This window comes from Melanaphis sacchari, unplaced genomic scaffold, assembly GCF_002803265.2.
Source record: "Melanaphis sacchari strain LSU unplaced genomic scaffold, SCAv2.0 Contig72_pilon_pilon, whole genome shotgun sequence".
NCBI lineage: Eukaryota > Metazoa > Arthropoda > Insecta > Hemiptera > Aphididae > Melanaphis > Melanaphis sacchari.
The window spans coordinates 555,043-570,318 of NW_020271519.1; the positions used below are offsets into that span (position 1 = coordinate 555,043).

The following is a 15,276-nucleotide window of genomic DNA, read 5'->3' on the forward strand; positions in this document are numbered from 1 at the left end:
TAATCGCATACCACAGTCGCCAATTTCAGTCCATTATAGATTTCAGATTTTAGTGTTGGTCGGGTGGTCGTCGATAGAAAATAATATTATCTATGCGTATAATCAATTTACGGTGTACAACATTTATGAACGATATTGTCGCGCGATTGTCAAATGAAAAGACAGTTCATAAAACATAATAAAGAATTATAATAATAAAATATCGATTATTTTCAATTATTTTTATTATAATTATTATAATTGTTAAAATTTTCGTGAACATAATTCGAGAAAAAAATGCGCAAACTCCGAGAAACGGCGACCGCGGGTCTTTGTTGTTGCGTTACAATACGTACTTTTTCGCCCGTCACGTGTGACGGCGAAAAGGCGAGCCGCGAGGGTTGTTATTCTATTTCCGACGAACGAACGGAAACCGTATCCATATTTCCAGTTCAATCTGAACAACGACCAACCGATTTTTCTTCTTTGTTGCAGAGCCTTAACGGAAGACTATTGTTCGCCATCATAGCATCGGCTTTTGGTTCGGCATTCCAACATGGCTACAACACTGGTGTGGTGAACGCTCCCCAAACCGTAAGTATTTAAAATGTTATAAATGTTACTTACTAACAGTACTAACTAACCATTTAGGCATTTAGATAGATCTTGTATGTACGTGTAGACTTATAACTTATATCTATCTACTACATGTTATATAACCGTGCGCATGGCAAACTTGGTAACTATCAGTTTTAACAAGTGGCAATCTCATAGTCTCCCTTGGACAGATATGTGTATGCTACGCGATAAGCTGAAGTCTCCGAACATACTAGCCATTTCACATTATTAAAGTCGAACCCTCGGGACCACAAGGCTATGACCCCATCTTAATATTCGAAGTTGGGCGACTTTCGAATACCATTTGGCCGTATGCACATACGTATATCATCCAGAGTTTGATATTTTATTTATATATTAGAGGTTGCTGCATATAATAACGTTCTTCGATGATGATATTTTTTATATTTTACCTTGAGAAAAATGTGGTAAGGGGCAGGAATAAAAATTCCAAACAGCCTCGTAAAAAAAAACAAAACAGGGTCTGGATGTCTGGTCCTAATTGTACAGTCTATTATACCTGCACGGATTTACGATTAAAATATTATTATTATCGTAAATCATGTAGTTCTCTACTTGTGTACTACCTATTACCCATGTAGTATGTTTCAAGGGGTTGATCTTTTTCACAGACACAATTGGTTTTTCGTGTAGTTTTTTTTGTTACCTGATTCCGGTTTGGCGGGTAGGCCGGCTAATGGTGCCGTCAACATTCCAACATGGGTACTATATCGGCTTGGTGAACCATGCAAGCGCTAAGCACCTTGCCCATACCTACACTCACACACACACACACACATACACACTCACATATGAGATTTTATGACAAGTAATATAATATATTATTAAAGCTAAATGATTGCGTAAGACCGCTACGCTATGATTTTTTTTTTAAACGTACCTATATAATCCGTTCGATAAGTCGGAAAATGAAAATATTTTTTTATAAAAAATACCTAAGCATCGTACACGATCATAAGATTTGGACCTGAGACACGTTTTATGTATATGCATTCTTTCGATAATACATTAGTATTTTATACAAAATTATAAAATATCGTTACGGCCAAGTGTAGACATATGAGGGGATGGTTTTTTTTTTCAAAGCAGAGCACTGTTGGTCATCGGTACATTTCATTATTTTTTTTATTTTTTTATTCCGAATTCAGATAATTATATTATAATATAATGTTGATTGTTAGTATCGTATTACAGTGACGCATGCAATATGAATACACAGAATATGTATAATAACTGAACGGAATATAACGTACGCAAATAGATGTCGAACGTTGAACCGACACAATCTTGTTATCCGTACAGACATATATGTTTAGATAGATAAGCGGAGTAGCGCTGGATTTCCCACGAATTGCGACTCACTTAAATTGTAAATGTTTATTATTATTAATTGTGGCAATAGTTCAAACTTGTAAAGCTGATGATAAACATCTTCTTAGCACAAATTACTATGGAATTCCATGTACGGATCAGATCATTGTATAGTATTTAAAAGAACGCTATTTGTTAACATTAGGTATACGTGGACCATAGGTGGTACGAAACCACGAATGACACCATGATATGCATTTATCAAAAACTCGAAAATCGCCGGAGTATTAAGTGTATAATAACTTGACTCGTATACGAAGTCTTATAACATTAAAATTTTAAAAGGTGGTGGCTGGTACGGATGATTACGGACACACGTGTTCGAACCTTTCGTTGGGCGCGCGCTTCAGTTACAAGTATAAGCGCACATACCTATATATATATTTATAAGCACGAGGCTCACCTTCAATTATCGATTTTGAAAGACTTATATATTATAAATATTATTTTTTTTTCATTTGTATACTGTACGGTAAATTAATTGTGTTGTATCTTCTCTACTAAATATATTCAAAATAAATCCCCAAACAAACATTAACAGCCTACACTACACACACATTCACAGACCAAATACAGGAATGCATATATGATATTATATAGGAACATCTGTCCGTGGATGGTTATAAAACGCGTTTGTGATACTCGTATAATATTATATACCTATGTGGATAATAAAATATATAAAATAAATCCCGGGGAACCATTTTTGTGAGCACCTCCTATTACTTTGTGTCGGCATCCAACGACTGTAACAGAGCACTGCCGTCAGACAACATGATTCCTACTGATATAAATCTCGTTTTAATTTTCAACGAAGCGGAGAGCATTAGGTTTATTAAATTTATTTTTTTTTCGAAACCATGTATTTGGGAATGCATTCCCGTGTTTGTGTTGAATTACAAAATATATTTTTTTCTCTCTAAATTCTAATGCGTTATGCGCACCCATTAGTATAGTCGTAGTAGTATGCACGCGACGTATTACTAAATATATTCCAAAAAGGAAACGAGAAGTAGAAAACACGGTAATTTGATATTTTTTCAACGACTGTGTATAGCCGTATAGGTATAATAATACTTAACGGTTAACTATTTAAGTATATTTTTTTAATGAACTGTTCTCGTTTTTTCGTATGGTTCGTGCTATAGATGTTTCGCAAAAATTAAAAATTTGTATATTTAACAGGTTTGTCAAATATTATATTTATGTATTTATAGACAATAATTATTCCAAAACGTTTATTTTTAATTATCTCCAAATATATTGTACAGCTTTACGATTTAAAACAAAAAAACCACTACGGTTTGGCTAATATATATGTCATTACGTCACTGAGAATGTTTTAAAATAAAAAAAGAAATTCATTTTATCAATAAAAACGCCGTGATAATAATGAAGAATTTGAAGTTCTGACACGGAAGCTTATACAATAATCTTCTGAAAATCCCACAGCTCGTTAATTGACGTGTTTCATGTCAATAATGTTTTCAAACAATATTGGCTTAATAATTATCAAAAAATGATGAGAAAGGGAAAAGTGACAGATCTCCGGGGTTAAAAATGTAACTTACTCTTTTATTCGAATCAATAATAAACACGCTATTCCTTTAAACATCGACTATTATTTTCTGAGCGAAAATTATATGATTGTAATAACAAATATCACTTATTTTTTATCATTGAAATTCATCACCACTTTAAAATGTACTACATACATTTATATATTTTATATCGTAAAGCACTATTGTAGAATTATATATTTGACTTTACACTGTGTGATTTTTCATATCGTTACAGCTGATCGAAACATGGATTGGCAGTGTGCTTTCGGACAGAAACGATGGTAAGGCAGCAGACAAATCGCAAGTGACATTGATATGGGCCGTTGCGGTGGCCATATTCTGTTTCGGTGGTATGATTGGGGGCTTGTGTACCGGAATCGTGGCCGATAAGTTTGGTCGTAAGGGCGGTTTACTTGTATCCAATTTACTGGTCGTCATTTCAGCTGCACTTCAAGGTAAGCTAAATACACAACGATAGTTGCTGTAGTGTAATAATATTAGTGTAGATGATTTTCTATTTTTTTAATATTTCCCATATTCGTACACGTTTAACACTTATCAAGTAAACCTCATTATATTGGTAATATAACTATTATATTATTTGGACATTTTTGATGGAGTTCAAAATATTTTACTTCTATTAAAAACAATTAAATAAAATAGTAACTTTTTTTTTTCGTTTAAAATTTATGAAAGTTAATAAATACTTTCTGTTTAAAACCAACGTCAAAGTGATAAACACACGCACACTCACATACATATAAATTGTATACATTTGTCATTTGGTAATTAAACATGAATTATACGCAGTGATGCTGATGCCTATGCTCATCTATAAAACGCAGTAAAACTACATCTTTCTTAACTAATGAATAAAACATCAACACTAGTTCACCGTTTTAATTAGATGGTAATTTATTCAAATACAATTTCTAATTTCTCTACGATTTATAATTTATTTTTGTCGTATCCCGCTAAATCCTGTGTCACCCGTACCAAAGTCGGGGTCGACTGGTGTTTTAGGTATACGCACGTTGTTGTAGGCACGTGTTGTATCCACCATGAATACATATTATCATAAAATTTCATATAGTTTATCACCAATGGTTTTAATTATAGATAGTTACAAAAGAATTTTTATTTTAAATGTTTAAAAATAATACTTTGTGCTTTTTACATTGAACTATTATATGTATTAGAAATAAAGTCTAAAAACTAAAAAATTATTTTTTCGCTTTTCATTGAAAAGCTCCATTAACTCTAATATTAATTTTGAAATAATCTTTTACACATTAAATTTTAAAAATATTTTCGGGATAAACTTCAATAAATAAAGTTTAATTAAAAATTTTGTATGCGTTTAAAAAAGTATTTTTTCTCAAATTTAAATATTTGTGAATACTTGTTACATATCCTACAAAGTTTGATGTTTTCGATTGAATTTCAAATAGTTTTTATATTGTCATTTTCAATGAAAATTGTACGTGTAAGTTTTACTTCTAGTAATCGTATATTAAACAATATCACTTTGGTGTAAGCGTATTTGTGTTATACTAACTGAACTGGGCTTATTAAAAAAAAAAAAAATATTAATATTAAATAGTAACTATAAATTATAAGTACATTAACTTTTAACCTTAATATTAACTCAGCTGTCTTTTAATAGTGTTACAACCACTTGAATTTAATATTGGATACTTATACATAATTTTATTATAGCCCGTCGTATTGATCCAAAAAAAAAAAAGACAAAATAATAATAATGATAAACTTAAATGTGCTTAACGAATAAAACGGTTGCGTTGAGCCACTAGGTTTATTTGAATCAGATTTACGGGAAGAGACAATTGCCTGTTTTGTATAATTGCATCTCTACAATCATAAACTATAATGTTATATTTAATTACGTTAACACTTTGGAATTTTAACAGTCATCGAAAAAGCAACCAATTGATAGATTTAAATCTAATCGCGTTCGTTTGCCGTATATTTCAATGTAAATCTTTATATTCACCGTGACACTTAAAACTATGAAAGTTAGATTAAAAAAGAAAATTCGACATTCGTAACTTAAGGTCATTTACATAACAAGTAACAACTGCTCGTCAAACGAACGTACACGTATAGTATTATTATGATTATGTAGTCTATAGTGTACAACGTAATATATTATATTTAATCTATAGCAAGTCGGCGTTTATTTATCGTCCAATTGAAGTTAATTGGGTTCGTTTGCTGAGGGATTTCCTCCTGCCACTAAATGAAATACTTTTTCTTATTACTCCATAATATGCGTGATAGAGTTTAAGAAATTGATTATATGCATTAACCGTATTTTTATTATTCAAAATGTCATTTTATATATCATTACATTCATGTACCATTATCATACAATAGAATTTTATTATTTTTTTCGTTTAACAAATATGGTTACAAGAAAAAACGTGCTGTCACAACTGTAGATAATATAATATAACAATATCTACAAGACGATTTTTTAGATATGCACATATTACTGTCCTTATTATTTGTTATGTTTTTGAAAACAAAAAATGTTTTTGTATACCACGTACCATATTGTAAACCACGTACAAGAACATTCTATACTTCTGTTATATTTTTACAAATTTGATTTTGTATTTTTATTAAATTAAATAAATACAACGTATTTTTTACACTTAATAATAATATATAATTGTTTATAATATGCTACAACTAATAAAATCATGACCTTACTTTAAACTGTCTAAATATCTTATCGTTTTTTTTCTCTTGAAAATATCGCAGTACATATTGTTGTAATGTCTTGTCGATTATTATTTGAGTCAGAAATCATAGAATTCACACGTTTCCTAATTATAATAATCCATGATTTAAGATACGAGTATATAGGTACGTCTATATCAGCGAGGTTTCCAACTTATTCTTATTCGCCTTACCCTAGTATATTTTTTTAAATATTTAATAAATAATAGTGTATACCGTATAGTGTATATTTATTGGTTTGTTATTTGGAATAGTCAGACAATACTAAATTAGTTTAAAATTTGAATAGATTGAACGTTATAATATTATAATATTAAAAATACTTACTCACAATATATTTTTTATTTTTATTATGAATCATTTTTTCAGAGCGTTTTAAATATTTTATCATATTTACTCACTGTATGCATTCGTTTTTAGATGAGTTTTATATTATGCATATTATGGTAATTATTATTATGTTTTATACTTTTACACATTTGATAAAAATGTTCGCAAGTCGTCTGACAACGCAATAGAAGAGATCAGTGTATTGTATTTTCTTTTTGAGAAATGCAATACGTGTGTGTCTTTCTTCATTTTGTATGCATAATATGAAAACAAATTATTGTTTATAAAAAAAACCATCTCACGTGTTCATACATACAAAAATAAATATTTTAGTAATATTATTATTATCTATTCGAACAAAATAATTTATTGACTTTAGTAAGTAGGTAATTATATTTACTTTTACAATATTTTCATAGACCAAGACGTTCCTTTTATTTCTCTATGCGAAGAGAGTAAAATTCCTCAAGTCTTGTACGTTGCGTCTGTGTCAAATATATGTACAGATCTTTTTTGATTCACTCGGCTTTTACTCGTCGAGCGTATATTACTGCAATTCGCACGCATTAATATGCTCATAAGATATTATCAGATTATTGCAAATAACTACTGTTTGTGCAATAATATGTGCAGTAGTACCTATAAAAATACGCGCACGTGTGTGTGTTTGTTTTTTTTCTACACTCAATTCACGTGCAAATACTTTCACCATTCGTGTTGATTGTTTGCCAACATTTTTCGCCACTTAAGGCGAGGTGCCCTTTAACACAAAGCACACGATTGCATCTGTAAGGGAACGGTTGACGTTTTTAAGTGTTTTTTTATTCAAATTTTATCAAGTATAAATTGATACATTTCTATATTCCATATATTCTACCGCGATGTGAATTTTTATGAATTTGAATTCAACACATTTATTCTGCAATTATTACTCAGTATTGTGTATGAAATAAATAAAATTGTACCTCAGTAACATTTTATTAATATTTATTATAAATACTTATACTAAGTTTGTGGAAAGATTGTTTATTTAGTTTTCTTATAATACCTATAATCAAATCAATTATTTCAAAACCCATACACGTTTTATCATGACAATTTAATGTTGTTAGTTGTTACGTATCTTAATTTTGCCATCAGTGATATTTTTTCTGAGTTGAAGGTATAAAGTTCATCGAATATATATATATATATGTATGTATATTTTTTTTAAACGAATAAAATTTATTAAAATATAAATTTTTACGCTTAATATGATAGTTAAAGTATTATATTATGTGTATCTATATAGTAATAAATTTTATGTATATAATAGTTGACGAGTATAAATTAATTTGTTTGTATTCTGTTAAGGTGTTTCAAAGATGTATTCGTCGTACGAGCTTATAATCATTGGACGGTTTATTATCGGTATTAATTCCGGACTTAACGCCGGATTGACTCCTATGTACCTGGCTGAAATCTCTCCCATTAATTTACGTGGATCCGTAAGTATAATATTTTTCCGAACAGTATTTTTTGTGTATACGTAGACATTATATATATACAACTCAACAGTTAGATATTAAAAGATTTTTTGCTTTATTTATGCAGGTAGGAACTGTTTACCAGCTAGTTGTTACAATTTCGATATTGATTTCCCAAATATTGGGTTTGGACTACATTTTGGGTACAGCTGAGCGTTGGCCAATATTGTTGGCTTTAATTATCATTCCGGGCATATTCATGTTCATCACATTGCCATTCTGTCCAGAATCACCAAAGTACACGCTGATCAATAAGAAGAAAGACATCGAAGCCGAGAGAGGTAGACCCATATACATACATATCTATAATTTAACTTAAAAATGTAAAAGTTTATTTTTGAAAGTATTTACTAAAATATGTTTTAAAGCTTAACTTTATTACATTTTCTGATACATAATACGATACATTAAATTTAATATAAGGATTTTAAATTGTGGCATGATAATAATTTTAATATTGATATTTTATCATAACAAAAATTGTTGACATACAAAACAGTATTGTAGCGTTTAAAATTAATAAAATTTAAAGTAAAAAATATTATAAAAATCAATAACTTATACATTTTCAAAGCAATTAATTTCAAATGATATTTAAAGTACTTATGGTAAATGTATTTAATGTATTTTGAATACATAAAAAGTTTTATAATTGAATAATTTTACTAGAATATTTTATAACTCAAAAGCTACATGAATTCAACTATAATAAATATGTATGATACAATACAATTTTTGTACTCCACGAATATGATTTACCTGGGTTTTACTTAGAATTCTTGTTCTAAGAGAACATGTAGTTTATTCGTTTATTGAGTGTTTTTGGATTTTGTAGATTTTTTAAAATCGAGTGGATGCACATTTTGACTTATAATAACATACATTTACAAAAAAAGCACAAGATTTTATTTTATCTACTTCAATATTCCAAATAAAAATGTAATTAATATTTGATTTCAAATCAGTCTTGGATTACAGCTGAGACTGCAATCCGCATTTACATACATAAGCTATTATTATTTTTGTAAAATGACGTTGTCATAAATACATTATAACGTTTCATATAGGACTTCAGTGGCTCAGAGGAACGATTGAAGTGCACGATGAGATGGATGAAATGAGAGCCGAAAACGAAGCGATGAAAGTTATTCCACGCGTAACTCTTCGTGAGATGTTGTCGAACCCGATGTTGAAAACTCCGCTAGGAATATCTGTTATGATCATGTTGTGTCAACAATTGTCCGGTATCAACGCCGTAAGTATATATTCATGACTTATAATAACTATATAATATATTGTGCATAGATATAAATGTATTTTTCATATAAAATATGATATATTGGATTTTGTAAAGTTCTATGTAAGTTTTATTACGATGAGACACGTGTATAACGTTTTTTGTAGGTACATATTTTTTACGAAAAGTTTGTCTAAAAGTATTTAATTTATATTTTTGACGAGTAATTCTTATGTAGTAACTATATCAAAACAACTAGTTACTACCATAAAACAATCGCTTCAAGTATAAAATTATAAATCAGCCATTGAAAGAATTTTTATTTCATTATTTAATTACAACAATCGAATGTATAATACGTTAATATTATGATTCAGTGACTTAGGCTTATGTCCTACTGCTGTTTAGTTGAATCATAATAATATTATTATTAATTTTTTATTTTTTTTAGGTCATGTTCTTCTCTACAAAAATCTTCAACATGGCTGGCATGTCTGATGACGGAGCCAAGTACGCCACGCTCGGCATGGGCACACTCAACGTGATAATGACGCTGATTTCTCTGTTTTTGGTCGAACTTACCGGCCGTAAAACTCTATTAATGATTGGATTCTCGTCCATGTTTGTCATCACCGTTATGCTTACCATCTCTTTGATGTTTGTTGTAAGTGCATATTTATGACATTTAAGGTTCGGCTATAAAACTATAACTTAATGTTCTATCCTTCTGAAAAAATGGCTTGCTATAATGGAGACGACCTTTTTTATATGATTTTACTTGTAAATTTTAATTAAAAAAATATTTGCTTATATTATAGTGGTTTACATATTATACTAGTAAAATTAATGGAGTTTGAGGAGTATAATTTCAATACAAATTCATATTTACTATGCGATTTTATAAATACGCAACTGCTAGACGTTGTCGTTAGAATAAAATTGATCGTTTTATACTTTAGCTTATTCTTTATGTTTTTAATTCATTTTGAAAATATTAAAATTTATTATATTATTATATCCTTCTATACTAATAAACAAAACACGGCTATTAGTGTGCGTGTGTAAAATTTGAATTTTTATAAGTAAATTGAAATGTCTTAAAGTCGAAATAAAAAATTAAATAAAAATACATTTTACCAGTTTTTTTTAGGAATATTTAATTGTTGTTATATCACGTAACCAATCATGTCATATTTATTAAAGCGTAATTATAAAAATATTGAAAAACGCAAATTTATAATTTACTTGTATAATTATTAAATTAAAAATCTCGCTACTAATGCGTTTAATACAATATTATTACCCATACTAATAGATCGTTTGGTTTTGCTTTTTCAGGTCGGTAATACTATTGTGTCTTATTTGGCTATCGTACTCGTTATGGCCTTTGTCATTGCGTTTGCTGTTGGCCCAGGATCCATACCGTGGTTCTTAGTGGCTGAACTATTTAACTCGTCTGCTCGACCACTAGCTACCAGCATAGCCGTTGGAGTCAACTGGACGGCTAACTTTGTCGTTGGCCTGGGTTTCCTACCTCTACAGGTAAAAAGATTGCACTTCCTCTATATAGATTATATATACGATATTTTATATAATAGGGTAGACTAGGTATACCTGTCTGGTATATAAAATTGTATTAGGTATGACTGCAATGACAGCTAGGTTAAGATCTTACATCGAGAAAATAACATCGGAAGCGTTTGACATAAAAGCTCACTATTTAAGTCTACGCATATTGTACAAATAAATACTCTACACTACAAATAGTATTTTTTTTTAATTTCAACAAACAATTTCAATATTTATTTTTTATTTAAATATCAAATGTTGTCAAAATTTGAACTTAAAATTAAATATAAATTTATATTTAGTCGAAATATTATAATAATTTATTTTTTATATGTTTTGGTTTTTATAAGAAAAACTTATGACTTATGAGGAATATATTTTTTAATTTTTGAGCTTTTTTTTACTCATAGTCAAAAATTTTATCTTACACAAATAAAAATAAAAAATGTCTAATATATATAGATAGCACGAAAAGAGACAAAATATTTTGTAAATTATGTCATATCTTGTAAAAACTAAAATTCACATCTAATGAAAAATTCTGATCAAAATATGACTAATTTAAATTACATTAAAAAACCAAAAGCGATTAAGCATGCATGTTTCTATTTTTTATTCAATATGTTTTCCAATTATTTTTAAAAAAATTCTGGGAAATTTTTACTCTAGAGCCACAAATTTTATCAACTAGATTCAATTATAGATTCAATAACACCTTTAGAATTCAAAATTAAAACACTTTGGTTTAAAGGTGGCATAAAATAAAGAAAAATACCATGTTTGTAGAACTATTACACTCATTGCTTCCGTTTAGAATCTAAATATTATAATTCACACATCTGTTAATTTATACCTCTATTTGTTTTGTTCAATATAGGGATTGTTGGGCTCAAACGTGTTCCTCATATTTGTCGTGTTGCTCGCGCTATTCGTGTTATACGTTTACAAAAAAGTTCCAGAAACCAAGAACAAAACGTTGGAAGAGATTCAAATGTTGTTCAGACAAGAATCGTACAAATAATCAGGCGTGTCCTGTGTTACAAAATAGTAATAATAATAATACTATGACACCACCGAGTAAAAGATTCCTCAGTCAGAAATTATATACAATACAAATACATATACCTATTAAATATATAATTATACATTTATGTATATATTATATATATTATACGCGAGTACCTTTTTCATAACAATATAAAATATATTTATTTGGTAAAGTAAAAAAAAAAAAATTAAATCATTATACAGTTGTGATTAGATATAATAAGCCCCCTCCTTGCTCGATGTTATTATGTTAATAATTGTACATGTTGTGTGTTGCATCAAAAACATTTTATGGGCATAAAATAATACTATTTTATACCGCGTCCGTTACTTTTGCTCCGCCCACAGTAAAAGAGTGGTCATCAACCGAATTCGAACCCCAAAAAATCTTCCATTTCAGTAATTATTTTTGATTTTACATAAAACAAAGTAAGATTTTATTTTATTCTTCAAGAGATAATAAATATTATTAACAAGCATATTATAGATTTTTTTTTTTTATTATTCTCGATTAAAATCATAAAAATTTTTGTCAATAGTTATAATACTCGTCATATTGTATTTTATCACGGGTAATGATAATATTTTAATTTATTTTATTGTAATATTTTTTTTTTTTTTGTGTATTTTTTATGAATCAATAAAAGTGAAATTAATTTTATCGATGCATCACAATACTATTATTCTGCCTTTTATAATTTATCCCTTCAATGAATACATATAAATCTTACCACTATATTCAGTGCTGATCGATCAAAATATATATCAACTATATACTTGTTTAGCTATTATTTTAAAAGAGAATAATGTTTGATTGTAATTTAAATAGACTAATAATTACTAGTGTGTTATTTGCATAATTATTTTTATAACTGACAGATTATTTTTGTATATGTATTATATAATTTATAAATTTTAAGATGGAGCGTAATGTTACTGATTTAGTGGTTAAACGATAATAATAATTCCATGTTAGATAAAATAAATTTAATATACCATTAGAGAATTTGAAAAAAAACTGCATTTAACATTTAACGTATCACTGGTAAATAACATTATTATTATTATTATTTTTTACTACCTATTTATTTTATCATAATAAATCTATTATATTATATATCATTAGATAATAATATTTTTTTTAATAGACATAATATTCAAACTGAAAATCCTAAAATGAATTCAATAATGTTTCAGAGTAAATAATTGTTGTTATTTTTTAAAATTATTAATTAAATAAAAAACTATAAACACTATTGAACTGGTATAAAATAAGAAAAAAATTATGATAAGATAATAAAAATGTAATCATATTATTTTTTTATTTTTTTTTTTTTGTTATACTATATATAAGTATACTATTATATATAAGAGATAATAAAAAATGATTTTCAGACATTTAGTTAAATTTCAGTAACTAACATATTATTAAAATGTAGGTATACTCACTAATGATATTTTACCTGTATAATATAATTATATTATATTATGCAATACACATGTATATTTATTCTATATATTTTAATAAACAATAATTCTTATTAGAAAAATATTAATTTACACCTATAGTTTAATTTTAATTTTATTTATATTCATTAATATATTTAATTTATTATTAGAATATACTCAAGTACATACAATATTTTTAATTTTGTATGTATAATAATTATTAATTATTCATTTTAAAACAAAACGTTTTATGTGAGTGATCAATTTAATAAAATTTTATTTTTTAGTATAAATTACATACATTTTAATAAACTTATTTATCATATTAATATACTTCTACCAAAAATTAAAGACTATTAACATTCTGTTAATCAATTAAAACAAAATAATAATAATATTCCATCATTTACAGTTTTAATTATAACACATAAATATTTAATTGATGCATGAAAACTATTATTATAAGACACATATCTTAAAATACACAAGTAACAATATGAACTAGTTATCTATAGTTTAAAATAAAGAAAAATATAACACTATTTTGAATACAATAAAAATTTAAAAATATATTTATTTTAAATTCTATATTTTATGACTTAAAGATAAGGGTTTTTTTGAACAATGAACCAATAAAATTCAGAAATCATTGATTTATTGTGCTTATTTATTCTAGGATTGAGTTAGAAATCTAAACTTTTTCAAATACTAGTATGTAAAAACTATTACTAATATTTACTTTAATAACTTTTAGAATACTTAATAGTATTATGGGTATGAGTGAAGTACTTGTATTTATGTGTGATTAATGATTATTATTAATTAGTTACTCATACTTAGTATCTATTCAATTGAACCACTAAGTATAATTACTAATTTTGAGAAATAAAGTAATAAAACATAAATATTTTATTATTCTTCAACAAATCTTAATACCGTGTAATAACTAATAAATTAATTTGACATTTCAGTGTTTTATATGAATTACAGTAAAAAAAACTATTAGACATACAAACCGACTAAACATTGATCTTAAAACAACTGGTGGAAGTACTTGGACTGGATTGATTAGGTTAATTATGATTTTCAAAAAAATTAAAATTCAGTTTTGAATTGGATATGCTGTTGAATCATTTGTATCACGATTTTATCAAAAGACAGTGCTTTTATCATGTTTAATAAATTTCAAAATTTTACAAATCTAAGTTTAATTTTATCTTACACATTTTTATTTTTGCCATATTAAATGAATAATATTGAAATATTGAATTTGTATTTTATATCAATTTAATATACACTCTATTAAAACCATATTTTAAAAATTTAAATGTATAGAATAAAATTGACTTATAAAAATTATACTTTATAAATAATTACAAACCATAATGTTACTATAAGTATACATAAGCTAATATCAAATTGTATTTTATAATAATTATTATTATGTAATAGCATTATGTATAAGCAAATATTTTGTATTTATAAAATTACCTTTATTTGACTAGTGGTTTATAATTGAATATCAAGAGTAGATAAACCTTGAAAATGAATGTGTGTGTACGTAATATTACTATGAAATGATTATAAAAACGTTATTAAAATAAAAAATAAAACTTAACATTAATTAGAGCACAATAATATTATTATTACTGTTAATTATTACGAGTGTATTTTTATAAGTATTATTTATTATACATTTTACAAATGATCTATTGCATAGCTATTATACCGAAATAATATTATATAAAAGTAAAATTTACCATGCTTACTATAACGAAGACAATAAAATTCAAGTGTATAA

General features: G+C 27.0%; 1 protein-coding gene across 1 annotated transcript; it reads left to right on the forward strand.

The window, feature by feature from the left end:
* The first annotated feature begins 261 nt into the window (after positions 1-261).
* Positions 262-12,152, forward strand: LOC112600833 (solute carrier family 2, facilitated glucose transporter member 1-like). The gene is made up of 8 exons (XM_025348146.1): positions 262-573; positions 3,787-4,006; positions 8,001-8,134; positions 8,241-8,454; positions 9,241-9,428; positions 9,862-10,074; positions 10,749-10,952; positions 11,857-12,152. The coding sequence occupies exons 1-8, from the start codon at positions 277-279 to the stop codon at positions 11,998-12,000; spliced, it is 1,614 nt and encodes a 537-aa protein (XP_025203931.1). The 5' UTR covers positions 262-276; the 3' UTR covers positions 12,001-12,152.
* Positions 12,153-15,276: the final 3,124 nt, after the last annotated feature.